Raw genomic sequence first — 21,470 nt, 5'->3', positions numbered from 1 at the left:
AGCAATGATTCCATCCAAATTGCAAATGTATGCAACAACAAAAAAACTTGAAATATTGCACACAAAAAAAAAGGATCTCTCACTCTCACACACACACACACACACACACACACACACACACTTTATGTGCATGTCTTCTAAAAGAGTAAAACAATGTATTCACCTAGAGTAAGCGTTTTCGTTTTTATGCATGGTTTGGAAATTTTATTCGCATCTTGGTGTTTCCATCCAGCATTTTGTATGGAGCATCCCAAAATTTGCATAAATATATGTGGATGGAATCTCAGCCTTATGACTATTTTGATTGCACCTCCTCAACACTAACTGCAAATCCACAATAAACTCTACAAGCAAGCAATAGCCACTACAAAACACTACATACTGAAGGATTTACTATAGGATATAGCATTTAGATCTATGCATTTCTTAATGAAGAACAAGCAGAATAGCCTTTTTGAAGTGGTTCCCTCTCGCCTCTGTTTTGCTAAACCCCAAGGAAAACTATGGAACTTTGAGTATGGAATCGATCTTTCATACCTGGCAGTGGGATATGCATTCCAGGCAGAGGAACTCTGAATGGAGGTACCATAACTGAGGGAAATCCTGGGATTGCAGCAGGCGGCTGGGCCACAGGCAGGCCTGGAGGGAGACTTTGATGTAACAGTGGCATTGTCTGCACTGTAGTAACAGTAGCCGTTACCGTAGGAACACTGACCACAGCGACAGGCGTCACAGCCACACTGGCAGGCGGGGTAGAGGCCACTGGAGGCATTTCAGTAACACCAGATGCTACAGGAGGGAAAAAGCAAAGACAGGGAAGGAACGTTAGGTTCACTGCAAAATGTGACTAGGGATGCATGATATATATTTGTGATTGTAGGCCAATTTTACAGATTTCGTTTTAATGAGCAGCATCAGACAGAAACAGATAAAATCAGGGCTTATATTTCTGATAAAAAAACAGTATACTCTCTCTCTATGCTTTTGTTTTCTGACTTGTATTTCAGGATTTGGCCTTGTGTTTTTTGATTTGTTCTTTTGTTTTCAGATTTGCTGTAGTGTTTTATGATTTTTTTGTGTAGGCACTTCACAACCATCGTAGATGAAAAACATTCATATCCAAAGCTCCTTTAATACAGATAATCCACTAAAATAACAATTCTGCAAAAAATTGTGTGTTTTTGCTTAAAATTTCAGCTGCATTTGGTAAAAACAGTGTGCTGCTTTGGTTTTTGCTTTTCCTTGTCTTTTATTACTTTTTTGCAGTGTATTATCATGCTGTAACACACTGACAAAGTAATTGATGCATGTCATCATGAAACAGAGACTCTCGCCTCGAAATCTGAACACAAATGGCCACAGGAGATGCATTTCAGCGACCAGGTGTAAACAGCGACGTGTCTTGCTCAAATGTGATCGGATCACCTGAGATGCATCATAATACCAGGTGTAAATGGGGGTCATTTATGTTCCTGGGACGAGTTATGTAACGAATTTAAAACGTAGGGTTAGAGGTTTGTTTTCAAGCAAGAGTGAGCCTTAGCAGCACCACTAATATCATCTCTTGGCCTTTGTCAGTATGCTAGATTTTTCAACAATAATTATCTGTGCCAATACTCACAGTTGGAGGGCTGGGAGGTGGCAGGGGTTGGGCTGGTGCTGGGGTCAGGGCTGGTGCTGAGAGTGTGGGTGGGGGACAAGCTCTGGGTGGAGACTGAGGCAGGCACAGCTGTAGCAGTGCTGCTAGTTGCAGTGGAGACAGCGCTGTTTGGAGCTGCTGCAGCTCCACCAGACTGAGCTGCCAGAGGATTAAGCTCCGACTGCTGGATGATCTTCACGCCCTCTGGTTTCGTCCAGGCAGACTCACGTGTTCGGGAATTGTAGTAATATACCTGCAAAAGTGTAGTGTTTGAAGTTGATGATTATAAAGATTATGCTGCACGCTAAAACTGACTTCAAAACCACCACTAACCACCTTCAAAAAATGCTATAGACATTTTATTATTATTATACTGCAAATTGCCTGCAGTGATCAATGTTCCTATTATAATGCATAATCTCTACGTCTCTTTTTTGTTTTTTTTGGGAACTATAAAAGTTTTGTAAAATGAAATATTTCAGTCATTAGGCCTATTTATTTGTTGAATATCTGTAAATTACTCAGTGCTCAACAATATGGCCTGCTGTCCTAGAGCCAGTGTGAGAGTACTTTGGGCCTGTTGATGGAACATTCACAGCCACAATCAGGCCAGTAATGTGCCGTCACTACTTCTATTCATAGATCTTGTAATGGTTTTCATTCATTGCAAACTTAAACATTTGGTACTGAACATTTTTACCAAAACTTTTAATGAAAGAAAATCATTCACTTATTTTCTAGCAAAGCTAGATTTGAATTATTGATTATAAGAAAACCTAATATTTAATGAAAAATATTCATATTTCTTGCACACATACATATACATTTAAGGGTGGGAGAAAAATCAATTCACCAATGCATCACTATTCACCAGCGCGTCCTGCTGGATATTTTCATCATTACAGCAGAAACAACTTCAAATACTTCATTTTTTGATATGCAGATAAGTGTAAGACATCATTAGAGACTATAAAGGGTCTACTTTTATTTGTGTACACTCACAATAACAACAAAATCTTGTGCTTTTGTAAAATAAAGAAAATAAAAAGGGTGAGCTTTCAGCAGTCTCTGTGCTCACAAGCATATTTCAGAAACACGTCACAAAAATGAACATGCTATTTTATATAAACATGTACATATTTTACTAGTGGGACTGTTTCCAGACAGGATTCAGAGTATTGACATTTGAAATATGACTCCTAATAAGCACATTTTAGTTACATTTAAATGCTGTTTCAGCTAAAGCAGGCATTTCAATTGTATGCTGTATAATATAAATATGATATGTAATATATAAAAATAATATGAATGTTTAGATTATATTTTATCTAGTGTTTATAATGCCTCATAATCAACAAAGCTTGTGCTTACAAATATGTGTTAGGGTTAAATTGCACTTTAAATATGCCCATATTAGAAAATCAGCATATTATAATGATTTCTGAAGGATCATGTGACACTGAAAACTGCAGTAATGATGCTGAAAATTCAGCTTTGATCACAAATTGCATTTTACAATATATTCAAATAGAAAACGGTTCTTTTAAATTGTAAAAAGAGTTCAGAATTTCAATGTTGTTTCTGTATTTTGGATCAAATAAATCCAGTCTTGGTGAGCAGAAGATACTTCTTTTAACAGTAGTGTAGGTCTAAAATTAAGTAAAGTCTTTATGTAAATAAAATATATAGTCAGATTACCTTTAACTTAAAACTTGATTTGGATCATTAAGTCACCTCACATTCATTCTCTATCCCTCATTGATAGGCCCAGGGGAAGAGGCTTTGTCTCATGTGTGAATTACAATGAATATTCATGATCTTTCACACCTCCTCGCATATTACCTTTCAACACTAAAATTGTCTTACAAAAGTTAAATTACTATATTGTTTTGTACGAATGAGTGATCAGGATAGTTTTCACATCATTTTGTAGCAAAACCTCTAGGCTAGTATGTGTTTAGTATGTGTTATATGACCTTATTTCAGTGACTTAAAATGTTTGTTTTTCAAACATTATTTTCTCAAAAATACAAACCTGTATATACACATGTTGCTCACATATTATTGTAGCCCAGTTTGTGCTGAATACAGTGTTATCAGACTTTAGCCATTAATATGTTTTTAAGCAACTGAAAAAAGCACAAATGTCAAGGCATGTCAAAACTTTTCCAGGGCCCAAAATACCCTCAGACCCCAGAGGGTTAAACAGCAACAGCACATTGGCACTTATGTGTGCAGAAGAGATAGAGTGAGATGCTAGAAATAAATGGTCAGATGTGCATATATACTGGCAGCCAAAAGTTTTGAATAATGTACAGATTTTGATCTTAAGCAAAGAAATTGGTACTTTTATTCACTTTTGGCCACCAGCGTACTAAAGCCAAGAACTGATCACAGACTGGCTGTATCAACCACACGATCAACATCCCCAACTGAAACTACGACCCCAAAATTCATTCACAAACTCATGCACACAGCAACGGGAGAGTTTACTCTGAGAACACGTCAACAAACATCTTGAAACAGGCTTGTGACCATAATTGCTTTGAATAGAGAAGGGAAAAAAACTGCTGAAAATAATGACGAGACAGTGGATTGGGAGTCATGAGCGAGGTTTTCATTTTTCAATTATTTTTTGTCTTCTGCTTCCCAATGCCTCTCTCTGCACTTGCACTCTCTATTTCTTTAGCTATTGCTTATGTTGCTCATCAGGAGAGTGCGCACATGAGATGCTTGATTTCTTGAGCAGAAACCCCGCTATTTGTGCCGATTTCCATTACCCGTGTTGTGGAAAGGAGAAGCTGACATCTGAGATCTCACAGAAATAGATCACTCATGTTGCCATCCTGGACCAGCAAACAATTGTTGTGGTTAAAGTTACAGGCTAGGGATTGATTAATTTTAAATTAATAATTTAATACTGAGTGTGTGTATTGATAATACAAATTGGAGGAAAAGATGCATCGTTACCCTTTGAATCGTAATGAAATCTTGAGGCCAATGAAGATTCACACCTCTACTACATTGTTACAAATAAAATGTTTTTCTTTTTTTGATGGGTCCAGTGAAAATGTTAGTAAAAATCTGAACTACTGGCCCTACTGTGAACACACAGAGATCACTGCCAAACTAGGCAACTTCATATTGGTCAAAGCAGTGTATTCACCTGTAAAAGTACATTAAACTCCATGAAAGCGGGCCTGGGTAGCTCAGCAAGTTGACGGGTGACACCACCCAGGTCCCCTAAGCAACCAAATTGGCCCGATTGCTAGGGAGGGTAGGGTCACATGGGGTAACCTCCTCGCAGTTGCTATAATGTGGTTCGCTCTCGGTGGGGCGCATGGCGAGTTGTGCGTAGATGCCGCGTTGGATGGCGTGATGGCTCCAAACACGCCAAGTCTCCGAGGTAACATGCTCAACAAGCCACGTGATAAGATGAGAGGGTTGACTGTCTCAGACGCAGAGGAAACAGATTCGTCCTCCGCCACCCGGATTGAGGTGAGTCACTACGCCACCACAAGGATTAGAAAACATTGGGAATTGGGCATTCCAAATTGGGTAGAAAATAAAATATATAAACTCCATGAGAAATCCACCGGAAGTCCATTTCGCAACAATTGAGGTTGCACAGATTTCCATTGAAATGTCATTATTTCACCAGTGGAACTTCGCCATGCAGAGGTACAGTGAGGAAAATAAGTATTTGAACACCCTGCTATTTTGCAAGTTCTCCCACTTAGAAAACATGGAGGGGTCTAAAATTGTCATCGTAGGTGCATGTCCACTGTGAGAGACATAATCTAAAAAAAAAATCCAGAAATCACAATGTATGATTTTTTAAACTATTTATTTGTATGATACAGCTGCAAACAAGTATTTGAACACCTGTCTATCAGCTAGAATTCTGACCCTCAAAGACCAGTTAGTCTGCCTTTAAAATGTCCACCTCCACTCCATTTATTATCCTAAATTAGATGCACCTGTTTGAGGTCATTAGGTGCATAAAGACACCTGTCCACCCCATACAATCAGTAAGAATCCAACTACTAACATGACCAAGACCAAAGAGCTGTCCAAAGACACTAGAGACAAAATTGTACACCTCCACAAGGCTGGAAAGGGCTACGGGGAAATTGACAAGCAGCTTGGTGAAAAAAGGTCCACTGTTGGAGCAATCATTAGAAAATGGAAGAAGCTAAACATGACTGTCAATCTCCCTCGGACTGGGGCTTCATGCAAGATCTCACCTCGTGGGGTCTCAATGATCCTAAGAAAGGTGAGAAATCAGCCCAGAACTACAGGGGAGGAGCTGGTCAATGACCTGAAAAGAGCTGGGACCACCGCTTCCAAGGTTACTGTTGGTAATACACTAAGACGTCATGGTTTGAAATCATGCATGGCACGGAAGGTTCCCCTGCTTAAACCAGCACATGTCAAGGCCCAGTATTAAGTTTGCCAGTGACCATTTGGATGATCCAGAGGAGTCATGGGAGAAAGTCATGTGGTCAGATGAGACCAAAATAGAACTTTTTGGTCATAATTCCACTAACCGTGTTTGGAGGAAGAAGAATGATGAGTACCATCCCAAGAACACCATCCCTACTGTGAAGTATGGGGGTGGTAGCATCATGCTTTGGGGGTGTTTTTCTGCACATGGGACAGGGCTGACTGCACTGTATTAAGGAAAGGATGACTGGGGCCATGTATTGCGAGATTTTGGGGAACAACCTGCTTCCCTCAGTTAGAGCATTGAAGATGGGTCGAGGCTGGGTCTTCCAACATGACAATGACCCGAAGCACACAGCCAGGATAACCAAGGAGTGGCTCTGTAAGAAGCATATCAAGGTTCTGGCGTGGCCTAGTCAGTCTCTAGACCTAAACCCAATAGAGAATCTTTGGAGGGAGCTCAAACTCCGTGTTTCTCAGCGACAGCCCAGAAACCTGACTGATCTAGAGAAGCTCTGTGTGGAGGAGTGGGCCAAAATCCCTCCTGCAGTGTGTGCAAACCTGGTGAAAAACTACAGGAAACGTTTGACCTCTGTAATTGCAAACAAAGGCTACTGTACCAAATATTAACATTGATTTTCTCAGGTGTTCAAATACTTATTTGCAGCTGTATCATACAAATAAATAGTTAAAAAATCATACATTGTGATTTCTGGATTTTTTTTTTAGATTATGTCTCTCACAGTGGACATGCACCTACGATGACAATTTCAGACCCCTCCATGATTTCTAAGTGGGAGAACTTGCAAAATAGCAGGGTGTTCAAATACTTATTTTCCTCACTGTAAATGTGACCGCAGCGTGCCTTTACCATTCTGTTACAATTGAAGGGCTGTGCTTATCACCAAATAATTGCTAAGAAACTAGGGCTGGGACAACGTGTCGACGTCATACGCAAAAAATATGTCGACGCAAAATATGCGCGTCGATTTGTCGGACCCAAAACAAAGATGGCGGCGCCGGAGCGTAGTAGCAACACGAGTGGCTCCTCAGACTATCAGAAGTGCAAGGCGGCATGCACTCCTTCCTCTAAAGTATGGGAATTCTTTAATTTAAAAGGAAACAATTCCGTGATATGTTGTCTTCGCAAAATGGAGATGGCCTTCCATTCTAGCACCACGGCAATGCACCAGCATCTGAAGAGGCGCCACCCGGTTGCAGCTGCAGATGACAGAGCACCGCAAGTTTTTTTTCAACTCCCCACTTTGCACTCGATGTTGGAGTAGGCTATAATACGTTGTCGACACCTAAAGTTTTCGCTTATAGCTATTAATAATGCACTTATAGCTATGAATGTCGTGAAAAATACATAGAGGACACTGGATTTTTACAAATCCCTCGTGCATGCATGTCATAAGAGTTAAGACTGCATGGCTCTGAAGAATATACTTTAATATTTTGAATGGAAAAGATTTCTTAGAAAATAAATATATCTCAGTGCTAATAACTTACAGTATGTGTATTCCTAAAGAACTATGTGATGGTGGTGGTTAGCCAAAACAAAAATGAAAGGAAGCAAAGGAAATCAAAAAATCTCTTTATTTACAAACAATTCAGTACCTTTCCCTCTGGCGTGGTGTTCTCTACCCAGATATCTTCATTAGGCACACTCGAAGCTCCTCCAGCTGCAGGTGATGGAGGCATTCCAGGCGGAAAGATCATTCCAGGAGGAGGAGGCATGTTTACGATGGGTGGAGGCATGAATGGTGGCCTCTGGGGAAAAGTCAATAGGATTATTTATTGAGTCATAAACTTAGTTTCATGATATAAAAGTAACATTAAATCACATGTACTTATAGGGTACTTTCGTATTGACAGACAGTGGCTATCTTTATCCAAACTTATATCTACCTGCAGGTGTGGGGGTCCAATGGGTGGGGGCAAAGCTCCAGGCGGAGGTATAGGTGGCATATTGGTGTCAAATGGTGGACGTCCAAAAGGGGGTCTGGGGGGTGGTGGGGGTCCTCTCATAATACCGAAGGGCGGAGGTCGTAGTAATGGAGGAGGTCCTCGCAATACTGTGCTAGGCGGTGGAGCAGGGCCATGAAAACGTAAGGCCTGCTGTAGTGCCATCCTGAGGATAAATAAAGAAATTACAAAAATACTTTGCAAGACCTCCACATGGTTAAAACAGAAGAGTAAAATGTAACAAAAAAGGAAAATATGAAATTATAACATATGGTTTGATTTATAGGATTACCTTGTAGAATCACTGCAGTTTTCACAACCAAATACAAAAAAAAATAAATACAATTAAAAAAAAAAAGTACTGCAGCAGTACACTATTATGGCACAGTGATGATATCCAGTGGTAATAGCATGATCATTTTATACATCATGGAACTGATCAGTTACCATATTCAATTACCATTGTATATACAGTTGAAGTCAGAAGTTTACATACAATTATGTTTAAGACATTTAAACAAATTTTTTAACCACTCCACAGATTTAATGTTAGCAAACTATAGATTTGTCAAGTCGTTTAGGACATCTACTTTGTGCATGACAAGTCATTTTTCCAACAATTGTTTACAGACAGATTGTTTCACTTTTAACTGACTACATCACAATTTCAGTTGGTCAGAAATTTACATAAAGTTAAACATGCCTTTAAGCAGCTTGGAAAATTCCAGAAAAAGATGTCAAGCCTTTAGACAATTAGCTTCTGATAGGAGGTGTACTGAATTGGAGGTGTACTTGTGGAAGTACCTTCAAAGACCTCAGAAAAAGAAATGTGTGGACCTCCACAAGTCTGATTCAACCTTAGGAGCAATTTCCAAATACCTGAAGGTACCACGTTCATTTGTACAAATAGTAAGCACCATGGACCACGCAGCCATCATACCGCTCAGGAAAAAGACGCATTCTGTCTCCTAGAGATGAACGTAGTTTGGTGCAAAAAGTGCAAATCATAGTATCTAAACTGGTGGCCAAAAGTTTAGAATAATGTACAGATTTTGCTTTTATGGAATGAAATTTGTACTTTTATTCACCAAAGTGGCATTCAACTTATCACAATGTATAGTCAGGACATTAATAATATGAAAAATTGCTATTAAAATTTGGAATAAATGAATAAAAAAAAAAATCTGAATTTCTTAAACTACTACTAAGTGTTTCATCAAAAAATCCTCCATGTATAGTAAATGACAGCTTTTCAGATCTTTGCATTCTAGCTGTCAGTTTGTCCAGATACTCAGGGAACATTTCACCCCATGCTTCCTGTAGCACTTGCCATAGATGTGGCTGTTTTGTCAGGCACTTCTCACGCACCTTATAGTCTAGCTGATCCCACAAAAGCTCAATGGGGTTAAGATCTATAACACTCTTTCCAACTATCTGTTGTCCAATGTCTGCGTTTCCTTTTCATGACCTTTTCTTTTTGTTTTTCTGTTTCAAAAGTGGCTTTTTCTTTGCAATTCTTTTTTTATCTTTCTGCCCTTTGTCTTTGAAGACAGTAGTGTACACCCTTGTATGAAATCTTTAGTTTTTTTTGGCAATTTCAAGCATTGTATAGCCTTCATTCCTCAAAACAATGATTGACTGACGAGTCCATTTTGACATAATTATTAACTTAACACATGCCAGTCTATTGCATACTGTAGCAACTTAAAAACAAACACAATGTTAAGCTTCATTTAACGAACCAAAAATCTTTCAGCAGTGTTTGATATAATGGCAAGTGATTTTCTAGTACCAAATTAGCAATTTAGCATGATTACACAAGAATAAGGTGTTGGGGTGATGGCTGCTGGAAATGGGGCCAGTCTTGATTTGATAAAAAATGAATTTTTCAAATAGTGATGGTGCTGTTTTTTTACATCAGTAATGTCCTGACTATACTTTGTGATCAGTTGAATGCCACTGGTGAATTGAAGTACCAATTTTCTTCCGTAACAGCAAAATCTCTAGATTATTCTAAACTTTTGAACACCAGTGTATATCCACAGTAAAACGAGTCATATATCGACATAACCTGAAAGGCTGCTCAGCAAGGAAGAAGCCACTGCTCCAAAACTGTCATAAAAAAGACAGACCAAGTGCATATGGGAACAAAGATCTTACTTTTTGGCCATAATGGCCATTGATATGTTTGGAGGAAAAAGGGTGAGGCTTGCAAGCTTGAAGAACACCATACCATCCTTGAAGCATTGGGGTGGCAGCATCATGTTTTTGGGGTGCTTTGCTGCAGGAGGGACTGGTGCACTTCACAAAACAGATGGCAACATGAGGAAGGAAAATTATGTATACATACATATATATATATATATATATATATGAGCAACATCTCAAGACATCAGCCAGGAAGTTAAAGCTCGGTCACAATTGTGTCTTCCAAATGGACAAATGACCCCATGCATACCTCCATAGTTGTAGCAAAATGCCGTAAGGACAACAAAGTCAAGGTATTGGAGTGGCCATCACAAAGTCCTGACCTCAATCTGATTTGTGGGCAGAACTGAAAAAGCATGTGCGAGCAAGGAGGCCTACAAACCTGAGGTACACCAGTTCTGTCTGGAGGAATGGGCCAAAATTGTGGAAGGATAACCAAAATGACCCAAGTTAAACAATTTAAAGGCATTGCTACCAAATACTAACAAAGTGTTTGTAAACTTCTGACCCACTGAGAATGTGATGAAAGAAATAAAAGCTGAAATAAATTATTCTCTCTACGATTATTCCGACATTTCACATTCTTAAAATAAATGAGTGATCCTAACAGACTTAAGACAGGGAAGGTTTTCTATGATTAAATGTCAGAAATTGTGAAAAACTGAGTTTAAATGTATTTGCCTACGGTGTATGTAAACTTTTGACTTCAGCTGTACATGGTACTCTGAGGAACTTTAAAGAATACATTTGTTTTTAATGAGATGCCAGCTTCTATGGCTATTGTTATAATGATAGGTTAAAACAACTAAAAACCTATTTAAGAGGAAAATTCCAGTTTTAATAAAAGTTAAGCTCAAATGACAACATTTGTGGCATAATGCTGATTACCACACACACACACAAAATATATATTTTTACACATCCCCCTTTTAAAAAAATAAAAGCAAAAATTGAGGTTACAGTGAGGCACTTTCAATGGAAGTGGATAGGGCCACTATTTGGAGGGTTTAAAAGGCAAAAATGCGAAGCTTATAATTTTATAAAAGCAATTACATGAATTATTTTGATAAAACATTATTTGTAGTCGTTTTAGGGTTTACAATGTTACGTCATTTTTTAAATTGGAAATCATTTTGAAAAGGAAGGGTTAGCAAGGTTTATCACACTAAAGTCATGTTAACATGCATATTGTTCAAATCCTGTGGCTTTTTTATTTCAATGTTTTTAATGAAAATATTGGCCCCAATTACTTCCATTGTAAGTGTCCCACTGTAACCCAAGCTGTGTCCCAAATGAAGCACTACAAAATTACACTATACACCCAGCAATGTAGTTTATATTGTATTTTAAAGTGTAGTGCTTAACACTTAACAGTTTTAATACACCGAAGCATTAACTGCTGACGGAAGTCACGTTACCTTTTGCAGGTTCAGTACTCGGTTCAACACATGTCGCAAACAACGTACATATTCACACATCATTTAACTCCCATTTCTAAGGTCCTGTCGACAATAACGTTTCGCTAGTTGCTACATTCTTCATTATTTACAATTGTTCTGTCACACCAGCAATGCAGCCAGGTAACTCCACCCTTTCCGCTGCGTAAGGCACGTGCGGAGTGCATGAAGTGTTGAACATTCCACATTCCGGCTGCAACCGAAAATGTAGGAAGCGAAGTTGCTCCTTTTCTGCCTCATCAGTTAATGGCTTAATTGATAGCGTTTTTTTTAATGAATGGAACTCTAAAGGAAACTGGTCTCAGTCAGAACAGTTTGAAAACCACCTAATTTTTATCCTACCTCTCCGTATAAAGGTTCAGAAGGCAGCATTTTCCAGTTTTTGGACTCAGCATCTGTTTGGGTGGTTGAAGAAGTGCATTATCTGGGTACTAGTAGTACACTTCTTCTTGTTGCATGTTCAGTGTTAACACCACACTACAAAATGACTTTGAATAGTGCAGAAGTGTGTGGTTTGGGACGCACCTCCAGATGTTTGATGTTTTTTGACGAGTCAAAATTATTTTCTGTGGTAATCAAAATTACACTCCAAATGCTGTCAATTGAGCTTTACTTATGTTGAACCTGAAATATTCCTTTAAGATGTTTAAGATCCATTTTTTATTTTGTAAAAAACATTTACAATGGTGTCAAATAAATAATAATTTTTAAAGAAAAGTTTTTTTTCATCAGTCCTGATCATACCAACCAAATATTCATTCATTTTCAGGATTTTAACCCTTTAAATGCCAGTTTGTTAAATTAATGCCACTGTTGTTTTTTTTTTTTTTTTACACAAAACACTGACATCCATACCAACACAGCCACAAACTTTTAGTGGCAGAATTTATTCAATTGGCCTGCAGTGCTCTATAATACAGCAGAACAGAAAATAGAAAAAAGCATGTATTGCTCCATAGCCTAAACATGATATAAATGGCGCCATCTGATGTAAAATATTAAAATTTTAGATTTTGAAGCCAGGGCTCCAGAATGAAAGCATAATATCATAGAATTCATACTTTTATGCTTTAATGGCACTGGGATCAAATATCGCCGTTTTAATGGGGACATTTTTGTCCTTAAGTTCCTGAGTGTAACTATTTTGTGTTCACAGTGTATTATAGATGTACTTTAAGAACTGAGGTTGAAATGTCAAAATCTTCCCAAAAATACACACCTTTAGCATAACTTATGCCGTATTGGCATTAACACAGCCAAAATGATCGAAAAAACAAAAATGAAAGACAAAAATATCCCTATGTTCGCACAAGTGTTAAATGCCACCTCTGTGTTCAGAACTCAACGACTAATAATCATATGGTGTTTACTCTGATACATATTAATTATTAATATTAGTTCAGTACTTTCGTGCCAAGCTAATCAGATTTAAACCCAAACTAGAACAAATGTATCAAACCTCAAAGGCGCATAATAAACACAAACTCTAAACCACTTTCATGGCTAGCCTCTAACTCAGTATTAACCATAATCAGATGTATTGTAGTCACTGTGGGCTAAAGTTAGCTAGCAAAGAAAAAATGTCCAACACGTCAGCTAGCAATTAGTTAGCTATACAGGAACAATGAGCAGTGTATCACTAATTTAGCTTTGAAGTCGAAATACCAGATATCTGTTTGTGCCTTCTATGCGTTTGGCCAAATGCGCATTACTTAAAGAACGCTGTGAATGTTTATGGTGACTGAGCAAAGCAGCTCAGCTAGCAAACCAGCTAACTATGCTAACCCTATGCCAGCGGCATTTTTCACACAAAAGCACAGCACAGGTTAACATAGGCCACCTCAGTCCATAATAATCAGATATATGTCCTCACTGTTAGCGCATTATAAAACTAGAAGTCTCCAGTTATAATCAACAACGCTGTTTACTCTTCACGCGCGTAATTCGGCGACAATTATTCAGGTTCTTGTTTTGTCGCGACTAACAGTGTAGACACACTTGAAGTAAATGTCTTCATTAATCTACATACAACAGTCATAATGCGACTTTTAGTGCACTTTCTGACCTGTTCTCTCCGAGACCAGTGTTCTCTCCATCTACGTTTTCCGCCATCACTCCAAAAACTAAACATACGACAGTTGTACTTCCTGCTAGTGAACCACTTCTTCTTCTTCTTCTCGTTTTATGGCCGTTCACTCCTTTGGAGTATTACCGCCACCTACTATATAGTTTGCGCACATGAGTAATGGATCTGATTTATAAAAAAAAAAAAAAAAAAAAAACTTTTACCATCCCAGAGTATCAGAGCCCGAGCTTCAGCTGACGCTGCGTGTTCAGCTCCTCCAGCTTCCACACTGAGCTCCTCAATCTCCAGGATGATCTGAGCTTGCTCTTCCTCCTCAGGCTCTAGATCCTGTGATCTAGACCTGTAAGCTCTAAAAATGTTATCACGTCCTTAAACCTCTGTCTATCACTCAAACCATTTCCCAATAGGTCCATGATACTCACTGGCCTGTTCTTTATATTACTAAAAAGACCACTACGCTGTTCTTCATATTTACTACAGTTAAAAAACACATGTTCTACTGTTTCAATAATACCACATTCATCACACATACCATTTCCATGCTTTCCCATTAATGCCAGTGTTGATTTTAACCCTGTATGACCCATCCTTAGTCTAGAAATCATTACCTCTTCCTTTCTATGTCTTCCATAGCACGATTCTTTTTTTCCCTACTGATTTTACAATACTATAATACCACCTACCTGTACTGCTACTTTCCCATCTTTGTTGCCATAATCTTATTATTTCTCTATTAATTATTGATCTAACTTCATTTCTTCCTAAAGGTATCTTAATATCTACCAAGTCTTTCCTTAACGCTTCTTTTGCTAATTTATCCGCAATTTCATTTCCTACTATCCCAATATGTGCCGGCACCCAACAAAAGTATACAATTATACCCTCTATGTTCAGCCTATATAATAATGTATAAATTTCTACTATCAGGTCTTCTCTGTCAGTTTTTGTTGACAATATACTTTTAAGTGCTGATGCAGAATCTGAGCAAATTACAGTCGCCATCCTATTTGGCTTAGTCTGCTCTAACCACTGCAGTCCTACTATTACAGCTGTTAGTTCTGCTGAATATACAGACATTTTATCACTCAACCTTAAACTTATTTTTGTCTCAAATTTTGAAATATATACTCCTACTCCAACTTTTTGTTCGACTGGGTCTTTAGATCCATCTGTATAGATCTGTATACAAGAATAAAAATGTTCTCTCATAAAACCATTGATTTCATAACTATTAGTATATCTTCCTTCTGCTTTCTCCCGATCCTCCAGCAATCTCATTTCAACATTAGGTTCAGGAATATTCCACACTGATACCCCTTTTAATGGCATATTGGGACAAATAACTTCATTTTCCAGACCACATTCCTTAACCCATTGTTTATACTTCCATCCAAAACTATTCCCATTATTCTTCTTATATTCCCAACAGTCATTTAAAATTGCTCGTGTACAATGACTCTTATTACAACCCTGCAAATTAACCCAGTACATCATTGTAAGCTTTTCCCTTCTTAAATCTAGTGGCATCTCCCCCATTTCAACCCTGATGGCATCTAGAGGGGTTGATCTTATTGCTCCACAACAGATTCTAAGTGCCCTAGCCTGTACGTTGTCCAACTTCTTTAGCTCTGATTTTGCTGCACCACCATACACTGCACACCCATAATCTAAACTAGACCGTATTAAGGCTTGATATACATGTAGTAGTCGCTTTTCCTTGCTCCCCACTCATATTTGGCTATTGAAGTCATGCAATTTATTACTCTTTTGCACTTGTTCTCAATTTTCTTAATATGTCTATTCCATGTTAATTTTCCATCAAATATTAGTCCAAGGTATTTAAATTCTGTCACTCTTTCTAATAATTGACCATATAATTCCAAAGTCAATTGTTCCATTTTTCTTTTCTTAGTAAAAACCATATATTGGGTCTTTAATACTGAAAATTTTAGACCCCATTCCACTGACCACCTTTCAACTTCGTTTATTGATTCTTGTATTCCTTTGACTACATTCCCTAAGTTCCTACCTCTTTTCCACACTGCACCATCATCTGCATACAGTGCCTTCCCTATACTTGGTTTAACTCTTTCATAAATATCATTAATCATTATGTTAAATAAAATTGGACTGATTACACTTCCTTGAGGAGTCCCATTTAGAATATCATGCATTGTTGAGATTTCTTCCCTATCCTAACCTGAAATGTACGTTTAAACAAGAAATCCAATATCCAGTTGTACATTCTCCCCTACTCTGATTTTATCTAGCTTAATTAATAGTCCCTCCCTCCATAAAGTGTCATATGCCTTTTCAATATCGAAGAAAACAGCAACAAGAAATTCTTTCATTGTTAAAGCTTTTTAACCTCACTTTCGAATAATAACAAAGCATCCATTGTAGATCTTTTCCTCCTAAACCCACTTTGGGCTGATGACAAAATCTCATTTTTCTCCAAAAAATAATTTAATCTTCTTACTATCATTTTTTCCATCACCTTACATAATGTAGATGTAAGAGCAATTGGCCTATAACTACTAGATTTTGTTGCATCTTTACCTGGTTTTGCTACTGGTATCACTATTGCATTTTTCCACTCTTTGGGTAAGGTGCCTTCACTCCATATCTGGTTATATACATCCAGTATTACTTTAATAGTGAACCACTTCTTCCATCATTTCCTCTTTACACTTTCCGTTTACGTTATTGGCTGGATTTTCTATTAAAATCTCAATTGGAAAAACGCATTGACTCAATTTAACAAATACTTTATAACTAACACAATTAAAGAGGTCACATACAAGATTATTTGTAGAATATACCGTTATACATTTTATTTTCAAAAGATGTCAAATTGAAATGAATGATAAATGGGCATTCTGTCAAGATAAACCAGAAACATTATACAGGTGTTGGTCATATAATTAGAATATCATCAAAAAGTTTTTATTTCAGCAATTCCATTCAAAAAGTGAAACTTGGATATTATATTCATTCATTCATTCATTTATTTCACACAGACTGATATATTTCAAATGTTTATTTCATTTAATTGTGATGATTAACTGACAACTAATGAAAATCCCAAATTCAGTATCTCCGAAAATTAGAATATTACTTGAGGCCAATACAAAAAAAGGATTTTTATTTTATTTTTATTTTTTTATCATTTTTTTTTTATTTTTTATTTGTATTATTTCTTTCACACATTCAACATAAAACAAATAAGAACAGTAATTGACAGGACAATAAAAAAATATAGTGCCCTTTTTTTTTTTTGGATAGATTACCAAGAGGGTAGAGAAGGAAGGCTATGTGTGTGCGTGTGTGTGCTAGAATGGACATTACCATGCGTGTAAGTTTGTGTATGATTGAGTATTTTGTATTGAAATGTTGGAATCAGCAGGATTGGTATAGTATGAATTGTTGTAATTAAAGTACTGTGTCCTAGTTATAAGAGGGAATGGGTTGGGTTGGGTCAGGCTCAACGGATCTTTCCTCTGACTGCTCCAGCCCTCACCGGGGCCAAGGAGCATATTAATCCTAGGAGATAGGGGGAGTGAGGCTTCGAACGCGTGGGGGGTGGGGGGCTGGGGACCTGATCCAGAGGCACACAGTGCCAGAACCCCTCTCCACTTCTGCTCTCCTCTGTCCCCGCCGTCAGTTGCTATTCTATTGACGGGCCAGCTCATCTACCCACCTCACTATCCCTGTGTTATGTCTTCTAGGGTCTAAATTAAGTCTAAGTGCATTAAAAGAGGTGCGGCGCAAGGGGTAGAACTTATTCAGAACCACCTCAAGCACCACCCATTTCCCTACCTATTGACTGATTGTGTGATTAAGTGAATGATATGAGATGCATTAAAAAGAAGTGGGGGCAAAAGTGCAGGACCTCCTAATTCTTAAGTAGGAGTGTGAATGTTGGCCATTTAACATGAGGAGCATTAAAAAGTGAGGTGTACAGAGTAGAGCCAGCCCCAGCAGTTGCAGTGGAGGAGAAGGTCTGTGGAGGCACGATGAAGAGGGGAGGCATATTCTCCCTCAGGGTAAGCACCCCCCCCCACACACACACACACACACACACACAAGGGAGCCAGTCTCAGGCCCTTGGAGGCAAAAGCAGCACAGAGTAAAATTGCAGGTTGGTGGTGAGCCATTCTGGAGAGAAGATATAGGTGAGCGTTTTGAGGCTTGTAGTAGAGGGTGAAAGAGTTATCCACATCCTGCTGATTTGTCCCTAATGCTGTAAATATGTAATGTTGTGAGAGATGAGATATCTAAGTGGTGAAGGGGTATGGCAGACGATAATAAAGCAGGTTTGCTAAGGTTGATGATTAATAAATGAAATCACGAAAACTGAATCTCGGGCAAAGGGGCCAGCGGAGCTAAGAATTTAGAAATTTGGACAGTACTAGCCAAGTGGATGGGGAACTCATTTGAGTTCTTTCTAGAGGGGTTATTTGATATTTCTATTGAGATGTGATCCAAAAGTAAGTTTTTCCAAATAGTGATATCGATTTTGTTTTTTGTTTTCCAATTCATGAAGATGGTTTTCTTGGCGACAACTAGCGCGACCAGCAGAATTTTACTGTTCATGTGATTCAGGTTGATTGTGGAGATGTCTCCAAGTAGACAGAGAGATGGGGACGATGGGATGGGGCAGCTGAAAAAGGCAGATAAAATCCTTGTAACCTTTTCCCAGAGTTGTTTTATAGGGGTGCAGTGCCAAAGTGCATGAATATATGTGTCCCTGCAGTTTTGAGTGCAGTGTGGACAGATGTCTGAGGTGGAGCCCATATGAAATAATTTCCGTCCAGTGAGGTGAGTCCTGTGGATAGTCTTGTATTGTATTAGCTGTAAGTTAGTATTTTTGGTCATGAGAAAAGTATTTTTGCAGACTTGAGTCCAGAAATCGGCATCAGTGTGAATAGATAAATCCGAATTCCCAGTTAGCAGTGGGGAGACTTATGATAATGTCGGTTTGTATCACTATTTTGTAGATTTTGGATAGTAGTTTTTTGGAGGATGGAATATTAATTAGTTGTGAGATAGTTGGGGCGACTTCTAAATTGACCATTGGAGTGTTAGTGGTTGGTTTAATTAATGATTTAATCTGTAGGTATTGTAGGAATTGTTTGTCGGTGATGCCAAAATGTCTGGACCAAGTCCTCAAATGTAGCGAAATTGCCATTGACGAAAATATGTTGCAGGTGTGTAATACCTTTATCTTTCCAGGAATTGAAGTTAAGTGTTTTATTATTACAAGTGAAATCAGGGTTATTCCAAATTGGGGTGAGTTTCAGATGTGAAAGCTTTGTGTTAGTAATATTGTGGAATTTCCAAATGGCTGTCAGACTTGAGCTAATTGTGGGTGCTTTGAAACAGGAGTGTTTTTTAATTGTCTGGGTAAAAAAAGGCAGGTCTGCGATCTGAATGTTATCACATATATTTTGTTCCAAGTCTAGCCAGGTGATATCGGATTGGTTGAGGAGTGAGTCCATCTGTGTACATATTGCAGATGATATGCCAAACAGTATAATGCAAAATTTGGTGCTTCTAATCCTCCTAGGCTCTTAGAGTTTTGAAGGGTGGATAATTTTATTCTTGGAGTCTTATTTTTCCAATAGAATTTTGTAATTGCTGAATCTAGGGATTTAAACCAGGCGGTGGATTTTTAGAAATGTTGGCCAACTGAAAAGTAGGAACATGAAAAGTATGAGCATGTACAGCACTCAATACTTAGTTGGGGCTCCTTTTGGCTGAATTACTGCAGCAATGCGGCGTGGCATGGAGTCGATCAGTCTGTGGCACTGCTCGGGTGTTATAAGAGCCCAGGTTGCTCTGATAGTGGCCTTCAGCTCTTCTGCATTGCTGTGTCTGGCGTATCGCATCTTCCTCTTCACAATACCCCATAGATTTTCTATAGGGTTAAGGTCAGGCGAGTTTGCTGGCCAATTAAGAACAGGGATACCATGGTCTTTAAACCAGGTACTGGTAGCTTTGGCACTGTGTGCAGGTGCCAAGTCCTGTTGGAAAATGAAATCTACATCTCCATAAAATTGGTCAGCAGCAGGAACCATGAAGTGCTCTAAAACTTCCTGGTAGATGGCTGCGTTGACCTTGGACCTCAGAAAACACAGTGGACCAACACCAGCAGATGACATGGCACCCCAAACCATCACTGACTGTGGAAACTTTACACTGGACTTCAAGCAACGTGGGTTCTGTGCCTCTCCTCTCTTCCTCCAGACTCTGGGACCTTGTTTTCCTAAGGAAATGCAAAATGTACTTTCATCAGAGAACATAACTTTGGACCACTCAGCAGCAGTCCAGTTCTATTTTGTGTTCTGACGCTGTGTCTTGTTCAAGAGTGGCTTGACACAAGGAATGCGACAGCTGAGACCCATATCTTGCATACGTCCGTGCGTGGTGGTTCTTGAAGCATTGACTCCAGCTGCAGTCCACTCTTTGTGAATCTCCCCCACATTTTTGAATGGGTTTTGTTTCACAATCCTCTCCAGGGTGCGGTTATCCCTATTGCTTGTACACTTTTTTCTACCACATCTTTTCCTTCCCTTCGCCTCTCTATTAATGTGCTTGGACACAGCGCTCTGTGAACAGCCAGTCTCTTTAGCAATGACCTTTTGTGTCTTGCCCTCCTTGTGCAAGGTGTCATTGCTCGTCTTTTGGACAGCTGTCAAGTCAGCAGTCTTCCCCATGATTGTGTAGCCTACAGAAATAGACTGAGAGACCATTTAAAGGCCTTTGCAGGTGTTTTGAGTTAATTAGCTGATTAGAGTGTGGCACTCGGTGTCTTCAATATTGAACCTTTTCACAACATTCAAATTTTACGAGATACTGATTTTGGGGTTTTTCATTAGTTGTCAGTTATAATCATCAAAATTAAAAGGAATGAACACTTGAAATATATCAGTCTGTGTGGAATGAATGTATACATTATACAACTTTCACTTTTATATTAACGAAAACCACATAAACACATATTTCAAATATGTTTCACATATATGGTATCAGAGTTATTTATAGGTTTCCATCCAATATTTACAAAAACAAAAAAAGCAAAAAAAGATTTTAAAATTAATAGACCACCTGTCTGATCCCAAAACCAAAAGAAAACATTTTTGCCTATAAAATAAAATGTGACTGTATAATTAAGATTTACTAATATTTTTAATGAGATTTATAATGTTTCATGACAGTTAAGTATATAATGTTGTTATTATAATTATACGAATAATAATAATTATTATTATTATTATTAATGAATTGGCCTGGCTACCTCAGCCAGTAATGACATTGACGCGAGTTTGAATCCAGGGTGTGCTGACTGACTCCAGCCAAATCTCCTAAGCAACTAAATTGGTCTGGTTGTTAGGGAGGGTAGTGTCACATGGGGTAACCTCCTCGTGGTCGAGATTAGTGGTTCTCGCTCTCAATGGGGTGCGTGGATCGTGGAGATTGATCCATTTAAAAAAATAAATAAATAATAATACAAATATATATTCATAAATTGTTAAAATATGTATGCATCATGATTGATTTGGAATTTAACTTATGTTGATTTTAATTAATACAAATCATAATGTCCAGAATGATTTGCATAACTGTATGAGATTACTCATATATTTGCATAGTGATGAGAAAC

At 38.2% G+C, this 21,470-nt stretch overlaps 1 protein-coding gene across 1 annotated transcript in view; it reads right to left on the bottom strand.

Annotated features, from left to right (window-relative positions):
* LOC127624864 (transcription elongation regulator 1-like) overlaps positions 1 to 13,861 on the bottom strand; it is a 34,155-nt gene extending 20,294 nt beyond the window's left edge. The window contains exons 1-5 of the mRNA XM_052099817.1: positions 13,784 to 13,861; positions 7,997 to 8,219; positions 7,706 to 7,858; positions 1,622 to 1,892; positions 538 to 789 (exon numbers count right to left, since the gene is read on the bottom strand). Of these exons, the coding sequence (XP_051955777.1) occupies positions 538 to 789; positions 1,622 to 1,892; positions 7,706 to 7,858; positions 7,997 to 8,219; positions 13,784 to 13,830 (946 nt within the window). The 5' untranslated portion in view covers positions 13,831 to 13,861. The remainder of the gene's footprint in view (positions 1 to 537; positions 790 to 1,621; positions 1,893 to 7,705; positions 7,859 to 7,996; positions 8,220 to 13,783) is intronic.
* Positions 13,862 to 21,470: the final 7,609 nt, after the last annotated feature.

This window comes from Xyrauchen texanus, chromosome 31, assembly GCF_025860055.1.
Source record: "Xyrauchen texanus isolate HMW12.3.18 chromosome 31, RBS_HiC_50CHRs, whole genome shotgun sequence".
Classification (NCBI taxonomy): Eukaryota; Metazoa; Chordata; class Actinopteri; order Cypriniformes; family Catostomidae; genus Xyrauchen; species Xyrauchen texanus.
Note: the sequence above shows the minus strand (reverse complement) of the source record. Positions and strands in the feature narration are given on the sequence as shown.